Below are 26,276 nucleotides of genomic sequence, written 5' to 3'. Positions count from 1 at the left end.
GACCGCCTTTAACCCGCCCTTAAATGCCCACCATTATTAACTCCTGTCTCTTTGCTGCTCCTCCTGTCGTTCATTTTTAGAGAGAGAAAGTGCAGAACCAATTTCTAGAGAGAGAAAGCGCAACTTCCCAAATTGATCCAAACTACATTCCAGGTTCCCATTTCTCTCTCTTTCTCGACATCCATTTTGCCACGTAGCATCGTCCATGCCGTGTGATCTGTTCTTGCCACGTGGAGTTGTCATCGCCGTTAGTTCCTTACGTGTCGTGCTTTGCAGCTTTGTGGTTCTCTTGTTTGTGGTATTTCTCGGGGAGTAGCGCCGCAAGCCAAATTAATCGGGTTGGAATTAAATTTGGCGGCGGGGGCAGAAACACCCCCCAAATCTAGGGGCTTGTTGAGGTCTTCCTGCCGTCCGATTAAGAAAAGAAAACCTCTCTCTTTTCGGATAAGTGGTTTCTCTCTCTCTGGTTTTTGCCAAGCGGACGGCCGCGGATAATTCAACGTCTCGAAGGGGCGGACAGGTAGAGAGAAACACTGCGCCACAACAGGGAAGAAAACCAGAGAGAGAGAGAGAGATTTGAATTTCCGGGAATTGAGGATTGTTGGAGGAGAGAGAGAAAGAGAGGGGTAGTGAGAGAGGGAGTGAGAAGAGATGTGAGTTTAGAGGGAGAGAGTCAACGGAAGGAATGGCGTTCCATAACCTGAGTCAAGAAATGGGCGGAATGCCTCACTTCAGCGAGCAGCATTTAGGGGGAGAAAACGAGGCCCTCCGCACGATAATCTCCGACCAACTCCACCATTCTCAATCCGCCATACCACCATCCGAACAAAAAGAACACAAACTCATAATGGACCCAACCAAGCGCCAACCTCAGCCAAGGCCTCAACAGCAAATAGGAGGTGGCGCCGGCGGCGGTGGCGGTGGCGCCCCTCCCACTTGGCTGAGCAACGCGATCCTCCGTCAGCAGAGTGCCGGCGGGGCCCACTTCGACGACGCTAACCAGGCTGCTGCTGTGGGGGCGCGCAAGTGGTGTGGCTGCGCCCCTGGTTCGCGCTGCGTGCAGTGCAGTTTCCTCCACTTGCAGACTGGCGATGATGTCACTGCAGTCTCGAGTGACTCCATGATCGGAGGAGGGGCCGGGATGTCTGGAGATGTTAATAATGGGAGCGGTGAGTTAGTCGAGAGCGAGAAAAGTGAGGCCCAGCAGCAACAGCACCAACAGCAACAAGGGGGAGGGGGAGGGGGAGGGGGAGGCGGAGGAGGAGGCGGAGGGGGAGTGGGGGGGTGGGAAAGTGCGAGGTACAAGGCGGAGATATTGTCGCACCCGCTGTACGAGCAGCTGCTTTCGGCGCATGTCGCGTGCTTGAGGATCGCCACGCCTGTGGACCAGCTGCCAAGGATTGATGCACAATTAGCTCAATCGCAGCATGTTGTGGCCAAGTACTCAGTGCTAGGGGCGAGCGGCCAGATTGTGCCGGGGAATGGGGATGATAAGGACCTCGATCAGTTCATGGTCAGCCCCTTCCTCTCTCTCTCTCTCTCTCTCTCTCTCTCAGGACTGGTTTTAGTGAAACAATAACCAAGTGCCTGCTCTCTTCATGCTCGTTTCTCTATCAGCACACCGTTTTCTTTATCCTTCTCTCCCTCCACGAGCATCTCTCTTAGCACATGCATCACTTTCGTCACTGTTATTCTCTCTCAATTTTCTCTCACTACAAAATGAAAGATAAACACACTACTTATTTTATGTTTGAGATTGAAAATGTCTTCTTTGTTTTATGATTTTACTTCATAGATCGATGAGGGAATTTCGTTTTAACTTCTCTCTAAATTTATGCATTATTCTCTCTATTTAAAGATTTTGTTAAATTTACGGGAGAATTGATATTTTTGTATGTGTGTTTGAAAGAATCCGAGTATTCCAGCCTGAAACTGTTTATGGTGTTTGAAATTGGATTCTCTTGGTATTCTTCCGAAATTTTCCCCATGAATTTCAATGAATTGAGGCAGGGTCTGTGTTTTATCTTGCTGTGAACGGATTAAAAGCTGTATTTCATTATATTCATGGAGCCACTCATTAATATAGGCTTCTTTGAGCATGCGTGGGTCGCCCCTTTTTATTATTTTCCTGACCAGGCTCTCAATTTTGAAGCCTCAAGAGCCAAAATCAAAATTGTAACAAGAAATATTGGGATTTCGTTTCCTTGTTTTCTAGTGTAAATGCAGAAGGCCTCAGAGTTTGAATTCCCTAGTTGAAAGATTAGTGAGAAATAGTTGCGGATTTTGATTTTCTGTTTCTGGGGATTGCTTTGCATATCTAATTAGTTGTGATTCCATTTTAGTAGTTTCTTTTGTTGCCAATGATATACCTAATTCCGGACATTAACTTTGTTCAGCTACTTCTTTTTCTTCTGGGCATCAGGTACCAGTTCGTCTGGATTGGGGAGGGTGAATCTCTTAGTCCCATATGCAAGAGTGACATCCATCCCTTTGAATGATAATGCCCTGTCCTAGTGTCACCAAGGCTGATGCCCAATACCCCTACAGTTGCAATGCTACTCTTGAATACTGTCACTGCTTGACATGCCCATGTTCCAACTTCTAGCTTCTTGTCAATCACTTCTTTTTCCAAGTTGTTTTCTGGCTTCAAGTACCCTGTTAATGCTTTTTATTTGAAACCAAAAAAAGGATCATTTGAGTTTCAAAGTGAAAGCCTAGATGTTTGGAATTATGAGTGTCACACCATGGTTTGGTGGTTCTCAACCTAAATTACAATTACAAGAAATAAGGTACACAAGTGATGATGTTATACATCATGGGATTCGGAGAAACTGAACTGCCATTGAGTTAATGAGTACTAGAAGAATGCCTGATATGATAGTTTGTCTGTATTATTTATCTCATATTCATCTGATGCAATCGAAGATAGTTTAAAGTTTGTCTGCTGTTCTCATATTCCATCTGATGCAATCCAACAGTGTACGACCCTTTTCCTCCCAGATGCAATGGTGCCTTTTAAAATGATTTTTCACAAAGATTTGTGGAATCCAATTATGCTTAGTTTATTTCCTTCCAAAATCGTGTCCCATTCAAGGGAATCCTTTACATGTGGAAATGGGACGAGAAAGTTTAAGTTGCAGGGTTCTAACATAATCAGGAAACATTCTTTTCTGTCTAAACGTGAGATACAGTTTGTGAACGACAACATCAGAAGAATGGTGTCAATTTAGATTCCTCTTCCCTGAAGCAATCGTCTTTGAGCTTTATAATGCTTCTCACTCAGTTCTAGGTGCTAATAAGCTTAACATGATGATCTTTTGCATTCTCAGTGTCTTTGGTTTATCATTTTTGTAGCTTTGAAGAAGGCTATCCTATAGAGAGCATGAAATTATTCTTCACAACAGGATTGTGGTGATGACTCCTCAATATTGGATGGTGCAAATTTTTTGCACATCTGAATATCAAAACAAACAATTCTAGAATTTTGGATACAGCTCTAGTAGCCTGAAGTTTGAAATAATAATTTATACCCAGCTTGAGATTCATGGTGTGCGTTAACAGGATGAAGCTTTGGAGTTGCTCAATTTCGAGAGTCCCATAAGGAGAACCTCATAACAATTTGCTAAAACTTACTAGGGGTGATGGATGGTTTGAAGCATACTTTCTGGGATAGATTCTTGCTTCTCCAGTTGTCAGTTTGAGAGATGGTGGTACAGTTCATAGAATTATTATATTTAAGGTGTACATTGTGCTGTACTAGTTATTATGATTTGTCTTGATGTCTGGGGTCAGAGACATTTTAGCCAGTGTACTTGAGTGAGTTTGTCTCTCTATCACATACAGGCACCAAAGTCAATCCTGAACCGAGAATTTGCAGTTTTGATGTTTAAAGATGAGTGTACAGTGAAACTGGAGACCCAAGAATCATATAACTTGGCTATGGACTGTCAGAATCACATTTGTGAACTTCCTGAAATCTGAGAGCTATGGAGCCTGATGTTGCTAGGGACAATTGGTTCACTCTTATCTATTCTTTCGGATGAGCTGGTATTTCATGGACTGATGAGGATCATAATTTCTTTGTAATCAAAATTTTGAAATAGATTGCTTCAATATTTTATAGGATGAAAGAATCCTCCATTAGACCTTTATCCGATGACATTTCCTGCCTCGCTTTGCTCCATAAGTTGGAGAGTTATTTTTGGTTTTTAACATCATTGTAGAAGGCATTAGCCAACTCAGCAGAGATTAGTTGTCCCCATGGTGTTTCTGTTGTCTTAATATTGGACACATAATCAATGATCACACTAGCATATTGTGAGCTAAAAGTAGATGACTTCGATGTGACAATAGAGAAACCCTGGTTATGAGTGAGATCGAAATAATGCATCAGGCCAAACAATTACTTGCACCTCAGAGTTTCATTTGGTTGAGCTATTGCATCTGTTCTGTCTCTGTTAAGAATCAATCAACTCCCATTAATTCTGTCAAATATGATCTGATCCCCTTAATCCTTTGTTGACAAGGGGTTAGTTTCGTAAAATCATAAAAACTTCTATCTAGGTGATCAGGTTTTTCTTTTTCTTTTACTTTCTTTGGGATTATTTCCAAGTTGATTGCTTATGGAGCTACAAGTCACATGATTGTGAAAGATCATTCGTCACTTGTTGTAAACTAGTCAATTCATGTATGCTATTACATGTGGCAGATTGACATGTTGCTTCTCGGTGGGTTCTATCAGCTCTAGCCCATAAATTTATGGAAACCACTTAACCTTCAAACCATTGCTTACGTTCCTTAACTTTCCTTGAGTGTTCTTTAAAGGCCAAATAATTGACAATGGTTGCGGTAATTATATTTTATCAGATGATTTCTTTGCAATTTTTGGAATCCGAGATTGACTAAAAACCTTCTTCACAAGAAAAGGGCATACTATGTCAAATCACTTGAGCGCATCTATAGATTTTGTCATCAATTTCTTGCAGTTCATATGTCTGCAGGAACATTTCATTTTGTCTAATTAGGTCATCAAAATCTTAAAGCCATGGATTAGATGAAAATTTTATACACGATTACTTGCGTTTCCTCCAAGCAGACTATTGTGTGGTACAAGTTATAGGTCTTAAGCAGGTCTAAGGCACAGTTACATTGATTTAAAAAAATAGAATCAAGAGAGGCTTCCAATGGGGTGATAGTGATTACTCTGTTCGTTTGCTCAACAAATGCTGGCTTTTTACTTTACCGATTTGTGTTGATCAAATTTATTAATAGTGGGGATGAATCTGAAGGGGGGATTGCTTATTAAATAGGAGCTGTGGCAAGTTCAGATGAAGGGCCTGGTTCCATGTGGGTACTTCATAAATGTGGACAGTGCATGTTAACCACAAGGTTGTTCTTAGGTTGATCTTACTTAATGAACATATACTTAAGGCAATTGGTGGAGGATATCTAACTGATAGTAAAAGGGTACGTAAACCCTAAACTGGAAGTTTTATTCTTATAACTAACTGATAGTAAGAGGGTAAGTACACCCTCAAACTGGAAGTTGTATTCTTATATCGATGAAATAGTGGATAACACGGTGCAGTATTGACAGTTATAGGGTATTCTCTTGTTTATCTATCTGCTACTCAACATGTCATCTACTTTGTTAACTCATATGTCAATTAAGGTAACATTATTTACAAGCAATGGTAAGAAATGAAATATGATTCTCCTCATCATTGTGCCTTCACTTGTGGGCACATGTAAATGTTGACTGGTGGGATGTCAGCACCAGGTAGTTGAATTATAGAATGTTACAAGTTTTTCGGTTCCTATTTAGTCTATTGGTGAGCAAGAATTAGGATGCACTTTCAAAAAATCACAGCTAAACCAGAATATAAGGTAATTCTACGAGCATTGAGATGATATGGTTGCATGCACTACTTCATGAACTAGGTTTTGAGTTGGTGTCTGTAACCTTATTTTAGTAATAAAAAGGCAGGTTTTAATGGGGTTTGTTAGACATCGAGTGAAACTGATAAAGGCTGACGGTGACTTCTTTTCAATTTCAGTGCCATATCCACTGAGTTTTGTCAAGTGGATCTTCTGACTGGACCTTCTTAGCGGATAACTACAACTCAACAAGAATTCATGATTGACATATGGTCATTGATCAATCTCTGTGGATGATAACCGAAAATGGTTCGAAGAATATCAATTGTACTATATGATAACTTTCCTGAAAGCATATTGGGTACATTTCTTTGTTGTGCATCATTTGAGGAAATGTACAAAATTGTATGTCACTTATGCATGAGGTGGTTATCATATTGGTGCAACTTTCAAGCAGTGCAGACCTATATAAGAATAATTTTTACATGAGCCATAAGGGCTTAGTTTTTCAGTACTGAAAATACCTTTTCGCATAGTTTCACAGTTTGATATTTAGAACTTGTAATAAATAATTCTTCTAACTATGAAAGGAAAAGCATGATTCAGGATATTAAAATGCAGGAACGAATGATATCGAAACTTTGTTATGATTTGATATCTCATCAATCATCTGTAGGATTCAGATTAGTACTTGATTCCATAACCTTTTCAACGAGGACTTTGTTTGGGGTGTTCCCTGGGACGAACGTTGTTATTGGACAGAACTCTGGATTTGAAATTGATCCCATTTCACTAAGAATCTGATGAATTGTTCGTTCATGATATATGTTCCAGTTCATCGCTTTGTGAAAAGTGTACTCAGACCTACATATCCAATTTTGGCATGAATCCCTGATTAATATGAATTGTAAAATTTTCCTGGAATAACATGTATCGTACTTTAGCTACGTTCATTACACAGATTGATCCCACACAGTTAATTACACAGATTGATCCTACCAACGATTGTTCTAAGTTTGGCTTTTATGTTTTCTGCAACAACATGAGAATCGGTTAGGTAGCTAATCTTTCTTCCTTGTAGCCTCTAAAAATACCTCCATGTCAGGCTTTTCCCAATATGCAGTTTGAGGCATCCTCAGTTTTAATGTTGATTTCTAGACAGTGTACCATGCCCTGATATTCTTGGACAGACCATACCACTGGGTGTTTGGGACCATATCTGTAACTTCTGTCAGCCATTTCAAGACACATCAATTGTTTCCGATGATAATTTTGTGTTTTGAGATCTCTAAATTTTCCAAACAAGATATAAGAAATTGTTAGCGGTGTAAAACACCAGTTCACAAATTTTCCAGCTTGCATAATAAATTCTCTACTCACAGAGGACCTTTTAATATTCTACCGTCAAAACCATCTAGGTACAATATTAGCTAGATGAAACTTTCTTATTTGCCTTTTAACTTTTGGCAAATTGAATATCTAGATGCAAGGAACACCACTAACTTTCGTTGAAAGATTCATGAGACTTTTCCATGAAAATGGAGCATGTCCGGGGTCTACTTGGAATTGGAATATAGCAAGGAGCCCTTATCCATTCTACTGGTATTTATTATGATTTTCTTTAGTGATGTCCAATTTTTTCTTTTATTATTTCTCTATCAATGTTTCCATTGACCAATACAGAGACCATAATTTGACTGTATCTAACTGTTTACAAAACCGAAAAGCTATTCATATATTACATGGTTAAGGGTTTGTCACTGGTTTCTTTCTTGAATTCGCAATTTAGTGACTGTAGTACTTGCAGAAAGGACAAAAAGTGTAAATAAACAACACGAGGCCTTATTTCTTATATTATATAACATTTATGAGAATTATTCAATCCTAACTCTGTTCTTCTATGTTGTCTAGACACATTATGTTTTATTGCTTTGCTCATTCAAAGAGCAACTCCAACAACATGTTCGTGTCCATGCCATGGAAGCCGTAATGGCTTGCTGGGATCTGGAGCAATCTCTACAAAGCTTAACAGGTTAGTCTAGAAATCTATTTAGTTTTCAATGGGATTTATTTCTGAGACATAGATCAGGGTATTGTATTCTTAATGCATAATATTGCTATTCCGATTATGCAATCCTGCCTCATGTTTCCATAACTTTGGTTATTTATATATTGTTTGTGATCTTTCAAATTATTTGTTTGTGACCTGAGTATGTAGTTAAAAGATTGAAAAACTTATTGGTTTCATATTGAAAACATATTTTCATGATACTGGAAGATACATCACAGGATTTCATAGTATGGTGATGTCTTGCTTCAATGCTGGCAACTGTTACTTTTATTTATATATTGTTTGTGACCTGAGTATGTAGTTAAAAGATTGAAAAACTTATTGGTTTCATATTGAAAACATATTTTCATGATACTGGAAGATACATCACAGGATTTCATAGTATGGTGATGTCTTGCTTCAATGCTGGCAACTGTTACTTTTATTTATATATTGTTTGTGATCTTTCAAATTATTTGTTTTTGACCTGAGTATGTAGTTAAAAGATTGAAAAACTTATTGGTTTCATATTGAAAACATAATTTCATGATACTGGAAGATACATCATAGGATTTCATAGTATGGTGATGTCTTGCTTCAATGCTGGCAACTATTACTTGATCTTGAAGAGGTTGAGTAATGTACTCGCTAATTCTCAATGAGAATGACTTCTCAATACGTGAAAGTATAGGAAATTTGAATTAGGAGTAGAGAGTAGTAATATGTGAAGAATTATGTGTTGAAATATGTGAAGAATTCTTTCATGTTTTGTGTGCTCGGAGATCGATGATTATTATTATTATAGTGTCTTTTTCAAACATCATGTGGGGAACATGTTCTTTTAGTGTTAGATCTCAAGGCTTCTCTATTAAAGAATCTGAAATCAAGAATTTAGGATCTTTTATCGAAAACAAAGAAATATCTTTATAAATTCATGTACGTTTTTTGATCCATAAAGAGCAACCCATCTCAAAATCATTTTGAAAGTTGGCCTGTCTTGTTCTAGTTTTCCTTTGCTTGCATGGAGGAACCAATAAAATTTGGACCCGAGTGGTTTTGATGTTTAACTGAGTCGACCCTCATACATTATATCTATATTCTTTGTTGAAACTTGTCCTAGCATTCCTAGTTTGAGATTGTTAGATCCGTCAATCTCTCTCTCTCCTTTTTTTTTTTTTTTTCATTTCCACAGGCTCCGAATATTTGTGAAAATATTTCTGTTCGACTTTGAGCAATATGTCGCCAACTTTATCCAAGGTGCTCTCTCCAATAAGGGATACTAAAACTGCTAAAACAGAATAGAAATGATTTGTAGTTTCATCAGTGTGGTCGTGGACATTTATTGTCTCACATCATATAACAAAGGGGGGTCATATTTTGACTCGTTGATATTAATGATGCTTATACCACCACAATTGGTCTCAGTATTTTCAGTGCTTCCATATATTATGATGATTTTCTGTTGTGCTTGGTAGGGTAATTTAGGAGCATAATCACTGGGATTGGTTAATGGGAAGCATAGCCTGTGACCTTTACTGAGTTCATACATACCAGTGCATCCAGAGTCATAAACATCTATGATATTTTTTGAAAATTCGTTATTCCTGACTTATTATCAGAGGTTTTGCTGATCTTTCCTTGTTTTCTTACCGAAAAAAGAAAAGAAAGAGGATCTTGAGTTTTTCATCTCTCAAGTAACAACTGAGATATTTAATTGACTCATCCCACCGAGATACAGTTTCACACCAATGTTATTGTACTGAGAACCTCTTCTCTAGCGTATTGGTTCAATTGACAATTTCTAGGCTGTAACTTTAAGGTGCAAAATTTCCATTAATGGATTAACTCTGATAAAAGTGTCTGTTTAATGAGATTCAGATCAAACTTTGAGGATTGGCTTAACCCCACTAGTAGAAGAAGAATGAGAAAGTTAGTGGCCAAATTGACAAAATGAGATTCAGAGTAAACTTTGAGGATTGGCTTAACCCCACAATTAGAAGAAGAATGAGAAAGTTTGTGGTCAATTTTAAACATAGAAGTTTGGTTATTAGGAGCAATGACTCTGAAAGGTCAAGTTGCAAATGATTTGAATGAATGGCAGTTTTTGCAAATTTCTGATTCACAAAATGACTGTGGGCTACATGTGCTAGTTCCCAAATTAATTATATTCGCCTGCCAATTGACCCTACTGCTTAGAGTCTGATGGAGGTACGATAAAGTCGAGAATAAACTAGGAGGCGCAGAACCAGTACTGAATCTGTTTAAAATTTATGTGATGTGTTTAATGATTGTGTTACTAAGACTACGACATAGAGTGTCATGTCTAGTCGTCTAGATAGTGTCTAGTAGTTTCGTTTAAAAATCCAATATGGCAAGAAAGGGACGATAATTATTATTTGAGAAAGTAATAGATTTTTAAAGTATATATAATAAAAAATTTGTATTTGTTACAATTGAATGTGGGTGGCGTAATGGTGGAATCCATTGGTGGCGTAACGGTGAAATCCATTAACTTGGCACTAGATGTCATAGGTTGTCAAACCTCATCTTTTGTACTGAATAATTGTTTAATGTTCCTTGTGTCTCCAAGTGTCTACATGTGATGTGGCTACCAAAATGGGGTGCCTGGGTAACTTTGGTTTGTATTTGAAAGCTTATTGATGTTGTTCTCTGGTCAGGTTTACACTGACAGAACGAAAACTTAGCGTCATTAAACCAAGGTTCCACGAGTCCCATGTCAATTTTTAGCGCAGTTAAACCAAGGTTCCATGAGTCCCATGTCAATTTTTACACCAAGCTTTCGTTCACGAGTGGTTGACCTCACTCAGCTTTGTTAAAATGTTGCATTATTCTAGGTTTGGATCTTATGATTTTCCTTTGTAATTTACCATGAAAATGGAAGATGATTTGGATGTGTGGTCTGTTTGGATTGATGTAGATTCACATCAGGATTTCAAGGAGTTGGATTGAAATCCTACAGTGTGGGTATGTTTGTCTATTCCTTGTTTGGCTCTCTATTGTGCTCTGAAAGGTTTGTAAAAGAGGGGATTTATTTTATTAGAAGATTCCTTTGAAAAGGCAGAGGACAAAATGCATGCTATAGAAGAACCATTGTGCTCTGAAATTTTTGTAAAAGAAAGCACTAGAAGATTCCTCTGAAAAGGCAAAGGACAAAGTGCATGCTACAGAAGATAGGTTGAATAGTGAAGGCTTGTCAATATCGGTATTCATAGAAATATCGGGAAAGGTTGATTAGTGAAGGCTCTTTGCTACCTTTATTTTTTTAACAAATTTTTTGATCTTTTTTTTTAGGTTGGCGAATCCAGGTGGACTCCCCCGAGTTACTCGGCTCCGGTAGGGCACGAGTCCTGAGCCTGAGTCTGAGCTGAGTTTTTGAACCTTGTGCATGTGTGTGCGTGATCGACTACATCTGTTTATATATAGTTTAATATGCATCGAGTACATGCACAGGATTAGATACTAGTGTATCCATATGCAGTCTAGGATTTCAGGAAATGCTATGTTATATCCTTGGTCCCCGTATTTGTTTTTATATCTATGCATCTTAGGTTTCAGTGCCCATTCTCAGTGGAAGTGTCCTATATATTTACAGAAAAAATAATTCAGTGATAAAAAAAATTTAATCTCCTAATTTACGATTTAGTGCTTGATTTTTTTTTCCCTCCGTCTTGAAATGTGTAAATTTCTAAATGTTACACTACTTTGAAATACCAATTTAGGGGACTCCAATGTAAAATTCGTAATTGGGAAAGAGATGTGAGAAGTTGGTGCGTTTCTTTATTTCTATTAAGCTATATATAACAATATACAGCTGGTATAAAATATGCACAACAATATCCCTTGATTGTGGGGATGATGAATAATAAATCTCTACAAACTAGAAGGTTACAAATATGACCAAGTGGATCTCTATCAACTAGGAAAGTAGATATGGCCAAATCAATCTCCCCAAACCAGGAAAGTCCTAGTGAATCTCTACAATTAGGAAAGTGAGTTATACAATCCTCAATATCCAATGCATACTTTCCTTAGTTGATTTTAAGTTCTTATTGAAACTTCATAAGTTTATGACTACACTTGGAACCATCTTCTATGAAGTTCTAGTAGGCCAGATTATGTTGTCTTTAATTGTGGCACCCTCCAGTTTCTGACGCAACTGTTTGCCCCAAGTTCCTTAAACAGATATGTTCCTTACTGCAGTTGACTTGTGCACCACCACGAATAAGTTGCTTGCATGTGTTTACTTTTTCTTGTGACGTTATAGTCCCAAAAATAGTAAAATTAAAATGTAATATTGGAAGTGAATATCATTAAAAATGGAATGCTTGGTCATTGGAATACAACTCACTTGTCAGTCTTATGACTTATATTTTTGTTGGTACAGTTCAGAAATAGGAACAAGTTTGTGAATTCATGTTCCTTAAAATTGCAAAAGGAAGACCACTTGAAGGTTGAATAAGACTGAACTGGACGAGTCATATTTATGTGCCCTGCCAAAAATATTGGGAGAATTTTGATGATAAATGATTAATAAAAGACGAAAGATAGAAACTTGAAGATGTTCAAGTAGCGGTTGCATTATATGGCTCCTATATATGGGATTCTCTAGTACTACTATGCAACTTCTATGGGCACATATATTGTTAGTTTTTGATATCAGGTTTGCCTTTAAAAATGAATACTGAACCAATGGGTTGCATAAGCCAAGCATCAATTCTGGAAATTTCAAAATTGACATTGTAGTAAGACTCTAGAATGCCAAGAATGGAATCTATCCATTAGTTTACAATGAAATCGATGTTTTCTGCACATAACTATGTCCAGTTGGTGTATCATTTATTTAAGGCACGAAAACACGCCTAAGTGAACAACTATCTTACGTTTTGTCCCTTTTCAACTATTCCAACTCATGGTCATGTGTATTTTGATGGGTTTTTGAAGTTCAATCCAAAGAAATGGGTAGAGTATTAAATAATTCATCTCTTAAGTGCTTTTTGATAAATTTCCTTTTATCTAAAAATAAAATATGCATTCTCATCCATTTATTTCCATGCCTAAATGGGCTGAAATTGTTTTCCATTACACAGGTGTTTCTCCAGGGGAAGGGACAGGTGCAACCATGTCAGATGATGATGATGACCAGGCAGATAGCGACACCAACTTGTATGAGGGAAGCCTAGATGGCCAGGATACCATGGGATTTGGACCCCTTATTCCAACAGAGAGTGAGCGCTCCTTGATGGAGCGTGTTAGACAAGAGTTGAAGCATGAATTGAAACAGGTAGAATCTGCGTCACATTTCAAAGTATTTGTATACAATAAAAGGTGTTGACGTTTGTGAAATTACTTCAATATCACCCTTTAGTCAAGGAATTGGATCTGGGCTTAATTGGTTAGTAGTTGCATCATGTCTTAGGTTCCATCCTACCGATGACTTTAACCCCCCTCCCCCCCCCAAAAAAAGAAAAGCACCTTTCAGTCTGATGTCAATGGTGGCTGCATGTGACATTCCTCCACTCAAAGTCCACTTAAATTAGTTTAGGAAACTTCAGTTTGCTCTTAATGAATACATTTCCATATGTGAAAACGTATGTTGGAAACTATTCTATAGTCCTAGTGAGCTATGGAAAACAAATATTGGGTCATTACAGAAATGCATATATATATATATATATGAAAATGTATTAGCCCAATAGCCCAGATTGAATTTGGGTCGATCCAATGGCCGCCATTGCATTTCGTATTTTAATTTTAATTGTTTCTATAAATCTAAATTGCTTGAAATTTTGATCGTCTATTTTTTAGAAATAGGTAATCTAATAAAACTATCAAAATAATAATTCTCAAAAATTAAATTGATAAAAATGCTCCCAAAACGTTTCAGAGGTATTTTGGTCATTGTTTTTTGCAAATTATTTTTTTAATATTTTTATTAGGTGCGTCTTGATGAGAAAATTTGACATCTAAAATTTCATGTGATTTGGATATGTACAAAAAATATTAAAATTATAATCCGAAATGAAGTTATGATCGTCAGATTGGCCCAGATTCAATCTGAACAGTTGCGTTAACACTGTAGTCGTTAGCTAGAGGGCTAACCTGAGATTCTCACATATATATATATATATATATATATATGGGTGCGGTTTCCATAAGGTTGCAACCTTAAACAATCCATTTAAGGCGCTTATCTCAAAATCTATTTTCATATCTAAGTATAAAATTTTTAACTCCAAAAATGATTAAAATCAAGTAGATCTATAAACATATAAAAATCTTTAAAATGGGCTGTCTAGATAATGTGTTGTAAGATGCACCATTTCTGAGACTAAAATCTTTGTTTTTCATAATCATACATCTCAATGTCGAGATGATCAATTAGAGGGTTTTTCAATATTAAAACAACCTTTTTCGATGGATTTTTGAGGTGCATCCGTAGTTCTACATTTTAAGGTTGCAATCTTATATAAACTTTGCCACATATATATATATATATATATATATATATATATATATATATATATATATATATCACTATGAAGCAATTTATCATTGTACTCAACAAAATTAGACACATATATACCCTTATTTTGTATATGCAGTTTTTTTTAGCAAGGGCATTTTGGTAATTAAGAGGGATGTAACGTCATCCACATGGGGTGTGACATCACCCACATGGTGCTCCATGTGGGTGATGTCACACCCCATGTGGATGACATCACATCCTTCTTAATGACTAAAAATACCCTTATTAAAAAAGTAATTTATATAAAAAACAAGAGTATAGAAGTGTCCAAAATTGTTTAGTACAATGATAAACTACTCCATAGTATGAGCACCCTGACATAACCTTTTATATATATATATATATATATATATATATATATATATATATATATATATATAGACATATATATAGACATATATATGGGAAAGTATATAATGAGACCATTTATCTTTGGTACATGGTGGTCATAATTAATATTGACCATTGGATGTAAATGGTTGGATTTATTTTATTGGCCAAGCTTAAAGTTCAGATTTTCTCGAACTTTGTGACACGCGTAAGCTATTAGATTTCACATCTGAAGGTTATAAATAATTGTAATATCTATGTATCAAAAGTAAATGGTCTCATTGTATACAATCCCTATATATATATAGGCTAATGTTAGGGTGTTCATACTATAGAGCATTTTATTATTGTACTCAATAAAATCTGTACATTTATATTATCCTTGTTTTGTAATGCAATATTTTTTAGTAAGGGTATTTTTGGTCATTAGGATGGGTAGAAAAAGTATTTCTATAAGAAACTATATATAGAAACTAGTGGCATTTAATACTCCATGTGGGTGATGTCAAACCCCATGTTGATAATGTCATGCCCTTCATAATGACCAAAAATACCCTTACTAAAAAATATTGTATTCAGAACTAGGTATAGAGATGTCTAGAATTTGTTGAGTACAATTATAAAGTGCTCTATAGTGTGAATACTTTAACATATACCTCTCTCTCTCTCTAATATTAATATATATATATATATATATATTAGGCTGAACTGGCCGAGAAAGGTTTTTTCTACCTTATCAGATTTGGCTTTTGAAAAATGCCACAGATATTGATTTCTCTTTTGGCTCTATAAACTGAGATGAAACCGATAAAATACTTTTTGATACAGAAAACTACTGTACAAAAAATCTTGAGATCATAAAAAATGAAGCTCAACAGACAAAAAATTTACTTTAAAATTTATGAAAGTTGGTTCAGTGTTACGGATGATAGAAGACTGTTCATAACAAATTTTGAAGTATCCTATGAACAAATTTTGAAGTATCCTACAAAAGAACTAAACAGTTGGTAGAAGTCCAAGAGTTCCTGGACAATTGCATAAAACACCAATTGGACGTCTCAAAATATCTAATTCCTTTTGATGAACTAGAAGGACCAGATAATCCAGTGCCGAGTTTCAGCTTCGACAGTATAGCTGAAGCCAACATGCAAAATATGATGGAAGACTTATACACAGAAGCAATATGGGACCCGAGGCAAGAATAAACCAGTAGTTTTCAGATAAAGAAGATCGAAAGAAAAGATTTTCTTATATAAAATATATGCATATACTAAATGCCTATGCAAAAAAGTCTGCTTTGCAATAAATGCTAAGCTACGAGTTTTTTGCACTATACTATTCAACAGAAGGAATCTTTTTTCATGTACCCTTTGAAGTCCACTATGCAAGTGAGACTTACCGTATCAGATAACTTTCACGTGAATGTACTCGAAAGACAGTTGTCGGTCATTTTTGGTGAAGCCACGTACTGGCTATAGTGAGGGCAGTTGGATGACTCATCAAACGATTATTGTTGGCTACAGTGTTTGGTTAGGTGACTCATCAAAAATTTATGAATAGTATTTCTAATGGAATAATGTTTTTACTATTCATATGGACTCGGGTGCTGAATAGTGTTTGCAGTCGAGTGGTCCATCTCACGATCATATGGTAAGTCTCACTTGCATAGTGTACATGAAAAAAGATTCTTTTTTTTTGATAGTATACTGCAAAAAACTCGTAGCTTAGTATTTATTGCAAGGTAGATTTTTTTGCATATGCATATATTTTATATGAGAAAATCTTTTCTTTCGATCTTCTTTCTCAGAAAATTACTGGTTTAGTCTTGTCTTGGTTCCCATCTTGCTTCCGTGTGTCAGTCTTCCATCATATTTTGTATGTTGGCTTCGGCTCTACTGTTGAAGCTGAAGTTCGGTACTGGACTATCTGGTCCTTCTGGTTCATCAAAAAGAATTAGATATTGTGGGACGTCCAGTTGTTGTTTTATGCAATTGTCTAGGAACTCATGGACTTCAGCCAACTGTTGTTTAATTCTTTTGTAGGATACTTCAAAATTTGCTATGAACAGTTTTCTACCGTCCGTAACACTGAACCAACTTTCATCATTTTAAATTAAATTTTTGGTCTGTTGAGCTTCATTTTTCATGATCTCAAGGTTTTTTGTACAGTAGTTTTCTGTGTCAAAATGTATTTTATCGGCTTCATCCTAGTTTAATGGAGTTTTGGAAAAGAAATGGGTTCAGATATTATTTGTTTTTTGTTCAGGTTTTTTACTTCGATCAATAGTTCCTTTGTTTTAGGATCTAGATCTATCTCAATAATTTTTCCTAATTCTGAGATATTTCCATCTATTTTTTCTAATTTTTGTAAGATCATATCTTGATTATATATATATATATATATATATATATATATATATATATATATATATATATATATATAGAAAAAGATTCTTTCAGCCCACTAGCTGATGAAATAGTGTAAGCCCAATGGTCAGATTGAATCTAGCCGATTTGATGGTTGTGAATATATTTTGTATTTTAGTTTTAATCTTTTCTCTTCTAATACAAATCATTTGAAAGTTGGAACTTCCACTCTTCTCATCAAGGCGTACTTAATAAAAATATTAAAAATATTATTCGTAAAAATTAAATTGACCAAAATACACCTGTAACTTTTAAGGGTATTTTGGTCAATTTATTAATTACAAATTATTTTTTAATATTTTTATTAGGATCTCTTATTTTTCAAGAGTAGGCGTTCAAAATTTCAAGTGAATTTGATTTGTAAAAAAAGTTAAAATTCAAACACGAAATGCAATCGTGACCACTGGATCAACTTAGATTCAATATGAGCCATTGGACATTTACTGTAGTTGTAAGCTAGCGGGCCGACCTTAGACTCTCCATATATATATATATATATATTTATTTATTTATAAAGATATATGGAAAAAGCTTATATGAGGTGGACATCTTCTATTGGAGAATTAAGATGCAACGCAAAAAGCCACTAGAAAATGTTGTTTTGTCATCAGAAGACCATTCATCTAATTGATCATCTTGACATCAAGATGTATGGATGTAGAAAAAATAAGATTTTAAATTCCAAAATATTATATCTTGCAACACATTATCTAGACTATCCATTTTCAAGATTTTCATGTGTTTATAGATTTGCTTAATATGGACTATTTTTGGAGTTTAAAATTTTATAATTCGAGATGAAAATAGATTCTTGAGGCATTCTTAGAATTTTCGACACCAAAATTGCATCTTTTGACAAATTTTGGAGGTGCGCCTTACTTTGTCTGTTAAGGTTGCAACTTTATGCAAACCACACAATATATATATATATATATATATATATATATGAGAGAGAGAGAGAGAGAGAGAGAGAGAGAGAGAGAGAGAGAGAGAGTGGGGCTCACCATTGAAGTCATGTCCTATTTGGTGGGTCTCATTCTCTATCATTGTCTATTTCATTGGTCGAGATGAGTCCAAGGGACAGTTATTTTACATTATTGGTGTTAGCCCAAACTGAGTGCTTCAGTCATATCTTTATGTCTATCAACATAGGTTCATCTAGGTATTTTTGTTATTTGCATTTGTCGATGGTTGTCATCATTTATAATGAGCATGTAAAGCTGCCCTTCTAGGGCACACTGTAAACTTATTTCTTTTGGTGAAAGAGCTACTTGGTGATATTTAGAAGGGATTTTTTCGATCTGAGATTTTTTGGTCCACCTAAAAACCTCTAGGTGATTGTTGTTTTTTCTTTCAAAATTTCGAGTTCGTAGACACTAAGATCTGGCCCTGAAAAAATTACTTGGTGATATTTAGGAGGGATTTTTTCGATCTGAGATTTTTTGGTCCACCTAAAAATCTCTAGGTGATTGTTGTTTTTTCTTTCAAAATTTTGAGTTCGTAGACACTTAGATCTGGCCCTTAAAAAAATTGGAGGGCCTTTGTTTAATCTTAGGTCGTTATTGTTTTTAGCACGTGAAGTGCATTTGAAATTTTCCTTTCTTTGAGGTTGATTGCAGGGTAAAGATTTTTTTAGCACTTGAAGTGCATTTGAAATTTTCCTTTTTTTGAGGTTGATTGCAAGGGTAAAGAGTTTTTTAGCACGAAGTGCATTTGAAATTTTCCTTTTTTTGAGGTAGATTGCAAGGGTGATGACGTTACATCCTCAATGTTCCCACAAAGAACCTCTGTTTACTAGGACTTCGAAGTCTTAGTAAACAGAGGTTCTTTGCGGGAACATAGAATCTTTTGACATTTATAATTGGAGATGAATTCATCTTTTCAGTATTAAAATTTTTAATTATTTGTTAAGGATGCTTGGTACCATTTTCAGGTTCAAGTTTTCTAATCTACTATGTATGGTTTCACAGGGCTATAAAGAGAAGATAGTAGACATAAGAGAGGAAATTTTGCGCAAAAGAAGAGCTGGAAAACTTCCTGGAGATACAACATCACTTTTAAAGGCTTGGTGGCAGTCGCATTCCAAGTGGCCATACCCAACAGTAAGTCCAGTCTTATAGGGAGTTTGACCTTATAGCTCAATTGGAAGCCTCTAGTTACCTCAAACTTGAGGATGCAAGTTCAAACCCAGATTACTTACTAAAGTATGCAATTTCAAACTGAGCTTAACTCTCAATCACTTGCAAGTAAACCATACTATAATTCAATCCGCCATGGAAAACCATAGCCCTTTCGTGTTATCATCTCATGGAATGGCCAGTCATTGAGAGTGGACCACCATTGGGGTCTTGTTCTATACCTGTGGGCCCTGTTCTCTATCCATCACCGTGCATCATAAATGATGATTTATGTTACCCTCACACTTCATTCTTGCTGAAGTACATGTTTTGACATGTGTTGATGCATAGACACCATATCGACATGAAGAATCATGTATCGCATGTGCCAATTTTGTATGGTCTATTGCTGTACTAGCCATATTTATGTGATAAATATGAAATATTTATTATATATACATTAGAAGTCTGCTGGATAAGTATAAAATGTTGATGGTATGGATATGTCTTACCGATTTGCTTTCTAGTCCGAAGTACTGGATACTTGGTGCTCATTGGAATTAGAAACCCATGTACATATCTAGGTAACATTGATGATGATGACCCTAGAGATCCTTAGACTATACCTTATTGTTGCTCATTGGATTATGGTGCCACTAGCTTTAGATGTAAAATACTATATCTATTATATTATTATTATATATTAAGCGAGCAGAAGACCCTTATTATTTTCACGACAAATGTCATTTTCTCTTCGTCTTTTGTCCTTTTGTTTTTTAAGTAATTCTTGCTTTGTTCTTAGTTTTTTTCTTTAATGATTTTCTTTAATGACCGTCTCTCTTATTTAATATGATAACTCTCTCCAATTTTAAGGTTACTCTTTCTTTTAGTAATTAATGCATTAAAGACCGTCTCTCTCTTATTTAATATGATAACTCTCTCCAATTTTAAGATTTCTTGTTTTTATTAATTAATGCATATCTATGTATTAACTCATACTTCAAACTTCTCTCTTCCTCATTTTTTTTAATTTTAGGAGATATTTCTTTAATTTTATACTTTCTCAAGATTTTATGAGGTTTTGAAAAAGAAAACTACCTTGCTCCCCCTACGTAACTATCTCACACCTTCCTCTCTCCTATCCTCCCTCTCTCGCCATAGCAGTCTCTTTCCCTCTCTCCGTATTCCCCCTCTTTGTCTCTCTACACCCCTTCCCTCTCATGCCCTCTCTCTTTCTCTCTCTCTTTATCTTTCTCTCTCTCTCTCTCCTCCACACCATAAATGTCTCTCTTTATTAAATTTAGATGTACCACGTCTCTCTATTCTCTCATGCATATTATTTTCAGGACTTCTTTCCCTCTTATCTCCTCTATCTCTTACACATTATTTTTATGAATCTCTCTCTTTGGAGATAGGGTCCATTCTGTCTTATATGATAAGCATGCACATTATTTTTAGGACCTCTCATCTCAATCTCAAATATAATTTAATTATTTAGTTCCAATAAAATTAATAGTATTTGTAGTTGAATTAGTTATAATTGTAATATAATAAGGGATTGTCTACAAAGAGACCATTAAGATTTATTACAAGGAGGTCACAACTATTCCCACTCATTAGATATCAAATTGGATGATTTAAGGTGAGTCATCCAAGTTCCAGAAATTTGTTTTTTTTGGAACTTTGTGTCTATTCAATGATACTATTACAACTACCTATTTTTTATCTATTCAATGATACTATTACAACCACCCATTTTGAAATTTAAGGGGCAAGAGTGATTGTGACATCCTTGTACAAAAGATAAAGGGGCTCTTTATAGACAATCCCTTATAATAATATGATGCGTTACTAATTAGAATTGTATAATTATCATAATATAATGGTAAATTATGTGTATAATGCATAATGGTAAATTAAGTATTATAAATTTATATGTATAATATATACATATGTACATTATTGTGATGTATACACATGTACGTTACTGTAATATCGATGTTTAGTATTGATTTTGAGCAATGGTTGCTCTCTTTCTTCACATGTCTCTCATTCTATTGTAACAAAATTATATTTTGTCTATTTGTGTTTGATTTATTAGCTCCAAATAGTTGGGATAAGGTTCAAATTATGATGATAATGGTGTTTGGTTTATTATTAATTATTCTATTAGATCGAATTTTTAAAATTCTGTGCAACGCACGGGCTGTTTACTCTTATTATGTCGCATGGGCTGTTTAATAGTTGTTCTTATCGTAGAAGATGGCCCCTTAATTCCTCGTAATGTTTGATTCTCAGGAGGATGAAAAGGTAAGGCTAGTGCAGGAAACGGGTTTGCAATTGAAGCAGATCAATAATTGGTTTATCAACCAGAGAAAGAGGAACTGGCATAGCAACCCTTCTTCATCTTCTGCTGTCAAAAGCAAGCGTAAAAGGTATGTATATTCTTAAAACTAGGGATGTAAGGGTATGATAGATTTTTGGGCTTTTCTCAAGGGCCTCCTGAAAATCATGATTTGAAATTGAAGCCATGCAGGTGATGACGATGGCGACCGCTTCATGTAGATGATGGCCATCATCAAATTAAGAACAAGAAACAATGACTGATAAACACCTTTGGCTTCCATACACCACCTTGTTGGGTGATACAATATAAACATAAATTGATCTGTACGCCCATATCCTTGGGATCGCAAGGTCATATGAAGTTCAACGGGTACGGAAGTTACCAATGATTCAGTGGTAGTAAGAGTAAACAGTATACATGGATCACTAATATATTAGTGCATTACTATGAAGCTGGATGAGAAAGAAACCCTTTCAAATTTTTTATTTTGGTGGGATAGGTTTTGATCCATCACACACTTCTTATCTTTGTGAATAACAATACAACGGTGTGGGTGTACAGTGTAATAATGTATTGAGAAGGGAATGGAAATTTCAGGGAAAGGATACATTATGTTGTTGTTGCTTGTGATCCGGGTGGTGATATCCTTAATGCTTTGTGCTATGCAAGAGAATAATGATGGATCTCAAATTCTTTTTAATGAATGTGCTTGAGTTATGGAATATTCGTATTCCTATTGGAATTTTAATCTTTCAAACTTCTGTTGAGTACTACACTCTGCTGTTGGTATGTCCTACTTGCTAATGGGGCATGTGCAAAAAGAAGAAAGTAAACATGAAAATGGAGGTGGTATGTTTAGTTTCATCATAGGCGTTTCAAATTTATCCTTTTGACCATTATTAAACAATCAAGAAGCAACTCGGTAGGATATTTTGGTAGAAACCTTAGGGTGTCTGAGAATTGGAAGCTGGAAAATTGGGGACTATGCGAGTTTGGAAGCTGGAAGATTGATGCAAGATTTGATACGTGAACATGGAAAATGTTGTTTAGTAACCTATCTGTAATTCTTAGGGATTATGGAAATCTACGTTTGATAAACCTAGAGGTTTCAAAACTTGGAGATTTGAAAGTGAGTGTGTTTTTTAGTATTTTAATTTTTCTATGTATTGGATTAAGCTTGGATTTGATTATCTATATTTCTGAATCACATGTAAATGTAAAAATATTTTAAAAATAATTTGAAAAAATAAAATAACTAAAATATTCCAAATTTTTTAAGGGATATTTTGGATATTTTAATTTATAGAATTTTTTTTTTTTTTTTTTTACAGATGGGCTCCAATGAGTTGAACTCACACCAAAACTTGAAGTTTGATATGATTTGAAAAAATAAAATAAAAGGCGAGGTAACATGAGAAATGTGCAGTTTTCATTCTTTGAGAAGCTAGCGCTTCCATTTGAGGGGTTTGTGGAAGTGCACATTTCTCATTTTTGTGAGGTGCACTCTTCTTGTTGCTATGCAATTCTTAGAAGTTTTTGGTTTTTGGAGTGGAAACTTCCGTAAGTGTGTTAATGGTTTACGGCACACAGATCGGCCACCCACGTTTACTCATCAAATGGATGGTAGAGATGAACCATTGCTCTGCTTTAAAGTATGCCAGCAGCTCATTTTTCCATTTATGAAGATAGGCAATGGATGACAGATTGATAAAAAATAATTTGAAAACTTGAACAAAATTGGCCAAAATAACTTTTGTAATTGGCCAAATGGCAATTTCGTCAACTATCATTTGCTCTCAATGGGTGCTTGATTTTCTTGATAAAATTGTTATTATGTTGTGTTTGGTGGCCGTGTATTGTGAGTGTGATAGTGGTAGTATAATTTGACAATAACGGTAGTCACAGTGTGATGTTGGTGGTGGGTGGGCTAGCGGTTGTGGTCATTGCCATCGTTGTGTGATGACAATATTGGTGGCAATAGAGGTGGTAATAGTGAATCAGCATTGGTGGTGGAGGTGGATGGGCGGTGGTGTTTTGGTAGTACTGATGTGGGGAAGTGGTGGTGGTGGTGGTGGAAGGGAGGCAGAGGCGACGGTTATAGTGGTATGGTAATGGTGGTTGTGGTGGCTAATCAGCGGCGAGGTGAATTAGCTGGTGCGGTACTGTGGTAATGGTGGTGGTACAGTGGAGGCAGAGGTCGCAGCTTGGTATTGTTGGCTAGGTGGCAGTGATGATATACTGGCAGTGATGGACTGTTGGTCAGATGGTAGTGGTCGTGGCAGCTAGGCAATGGTGATAGAGGAGTCCTGGTGGTGATGGTGTGGGGGTGGTAATGGTGCTCAAGGTGGAGAGAGAATGTAAGAGCCCACTTAAATTCTTTATAAAACAACTAGGACTTCCAAGATAACTCAATTTGGGAATCATTATGCTTGAGAATTAATTTAAATTTGTCAATCAAACCACCATTCAAGGTTAAATTGATGGCTACGAAGTGTCAAATTTGTCCAAATAACAATTTGACATGGTAATCAAATGGCCTTTTAAGGGCTTGTTTAGTTTTTTGGATTTTTAATACTGTGGAAAAGTGTATCCTAGAATTAGTATTTACTCCAATTGACATTTCCTAAAATATGATGTATATTGTTTGGATTGCATTTAGCAGAAGCTTGGAAAATATTGATTCACTGTTTGGATTACTTCGAATATCTTTTTTCTGAAAATGCAAATCGTCTCTCTTTTTCTCTATCGTTTCCTCCATGCAATGTCAAGAAATAGATCTTGCACCCTTTTCAAACACCAAGCCAGCTACACGTCTCTCTCTATCTCTCTAGAATAACATCAACAAAGGTAGCTGGAGAAGATTTTTTTTTCTCTCTCTCTCTTCAGCCTAACATCTAATAAATATTTGTAAATGACCATCAACTCTTAAAACACTTCCTTCTAAGACAAATCTCTACTCAAGGAAAAGAGAGAAACAAGTATCCATCCAGATAAAGAAAGGGAACCAAGTGATGCAAGATAAGTTTCCCTCCGGCAAAGAGAGAAAAGTTTTAGAGAAAGAAAATAGTGCAGGAACCAGAAATCCAATTTCAATTTGTTACAATATAATTCCCTTTAACAAAGAGAGAGAATTGTTAGGACCTGTTTGGATAGGAGGAAATTAGAAATTTTGAATATCCAAAAAAATCTATGGATTTTTAATATCAAATATTCTTGTCACAGATTCCTCAAATCTCTTGTTTGGATATGCAATGAAAAATTTATTGTTTCTTTACAATCATTTTGATGTCCATTGTTTGGTAACAAAATTTGATATGCTATCTCTCTCTAAAACTCGAAGTTTAAGATAGTCTCACTCTCTCTCTAAATTCTGAGAGAGTTTCTCTCTCTAAATTTGATATTTGTTTTTCTTGTAAAATTTGAACATGCTTTTTTTCAAAAACTTAAAATTGGAAATAGTTATCTCTTTAAAATTTTTGAGATAGTTTCTCTAAAAATTTTTAGATACTTTCCCTCTCTAAAATTTGATATAGTTTCTCTTTCTAAAATTTTGAGATACTTTCTCTCTCTAAAACTTAAAATTTGAGATAGTTTCTCTATTTAAAAACTTTGAGATAGTTTCTCTTATCTAAAAAATTTCATGTAGTTTCTCTTTCTAAAATATGATATAGTTTCTCTTCTAAACTTTTAAAGTACTTTCTCTATCTAAAACTTTAAATTTGAGATAGTTTTTTCTAAAATTTTTAAGATAGTTTATCTCTCTAAGAAATTTTAGATTCTTTGTCACTTTAAAATTTGATATAGTTACTCTCTCTAAAATTGTGAGATGTTTTCTCTCTCTAAATTTTTCAGATAGTTTCTTTATCTAAAATTTTAATATATTCTCGCTTTAAAACTTAAAATTTGATATACTTTCTCTCTCTAAAACTTAAAATTTGATATAGTTCTCTATCTAAAAATTTGAAATAGTTTCTTTTTGTAAAAATTTCAGGTACTTTCTATATCTAAAATTCGATATACTTTCTCTCTCTAAAACTAAAAATTTGAGATAGTTTCTCTATCTAAATTTTTTGAAATAGTTGCTCTCTCTAAAATTTCAGGTACTTTCTCTATATAAAAGTTGATTTACTTTCTCTCTCTAAAGTTTTAAGATATTTTATCCCTCTAAAAATTAAAATTGAGATAGTTTCTCTCTCTAAAAATTTCAGGTAGTTTCTCTATCTAAAATTTGATATAGTTTCTATCTTTAAAATTTTACTGTACTCTCTCTCTAAAACTTAAAATTTGAGATAGTTTCTCCCTCTTAAAGTTTTGAGATATTTCTCTCTAAACGTTTTTTAGTTCATCTCTTTAAAATTTAATATCGTTTCTTTCTATAAAATTTTAAGATATAAAATATAAGATTTGAGATAGTTTATCTCTCTCTTTTAAATTTTAAGATGCTCTCTCTAAAAATTTAAATTTGAGATAGTTTCTCTTTGAAAATTTGAGATAGTTTCTCTCTAAAAATTTGATATAATTTCTCTCTGGAAAATTTTAATATGTTTTTTTCTCTCTAAAATTTGATGTAGTTTCCCTCTCT

General features: G+C 35.1%; 1 protein-coding gene across 4 annotated transcripts; it reads left to right on the top strand.

The window, feature by feature from the left end:
* Positions 1 to 513: 513 nt before the first annotated feature.
* On the top strand, positions 514 to 22,416 carry KNAT4 (homeobox protein knotted-1-like 4). 4 transcript variants are annotated; one of them, XM_020670092.2, is made up of 6 exons: positions 514 to 1,513; positions 7,789 to 7,909; positions 13,036 to 13,229; positions 19,201 to 19,332; positions 21,646 to 21,782; positions 21,884 to 22,416. In XM_020670092.2, the coding sequence occupies exons 1-6, from the start codon at positions 686 to 688 to the stop codon at positions 21,885 to 21,887; spliced, it is 1,416 nt and encodes a 471-aa protein (XP_020525751.1). In that variant the 5' UTR covers positions 514 to 685; the 3' UTR covers positions 21,888 to 22,416. The 4 variants fall into 4 exon arrangements, with proteins under 4 accessions (XP_020525751.1, XP_006848824.1, XP_088710314.1 ...); XM_006848761.4 differs by having other exon boundaries at positions 21,876 to 22,416; XM_088854188.1 differs by lacking the exons at positions 7,789 to 7,909; positions 13,036 to 13,229; positions 19,201 to 19,332; positions 21,646 to 21,782; positions 21,884 to 22,416 and adding an exon at positions 6,057 to 6,428.
* Positions 22,417 to 26,276: the final 3,860 nt, after the last annotated feature.

The sequence above is a fragment of the Amborella trichopoda genome, chromosome 12 (assembly GCF_054954075.1).
Source record: "Amborella trichopoda isolate Santa Cruz 75 chromosome 12, AtrichopodaSantaCruz75HAP2 v2.0, whole genome shotgun sequence".
NCBI lineage: Eukaryota > Viridiplantae > Streptophyta > Magnoliopsida > Amborellales > Amborellaceae > Amborella > Amborella trichopoda.
The sequence above is the reverse complement of the archived record's forward strand: the minus strand, read 5'-3'. Positions and strand labels throughout refer to the sequence as shown.

Coding starts and splice junctions, on each gene's coding strand:
- KNAT4 (XM_006848761.4), top strand. CDS start 686: ATGGCGTTCCATAACCTGAGTCAAGAAATGGGCGGAATGCCTCACTTC. Junction 19,333..21,645: donor CCAAGTGGCCATACCCAACA/GTAAGTCCAGTC, acceptor TTTGATTCTCAG/GAGGATGAAAAGGTAAGGCT. Junction 21,783..21,875: donor GTCAAAAGCAAGCGTAAAAG/GTATGTATATTC, acceptor TTGAAATTGAAG/CCATGCAGGTGATGACGATG.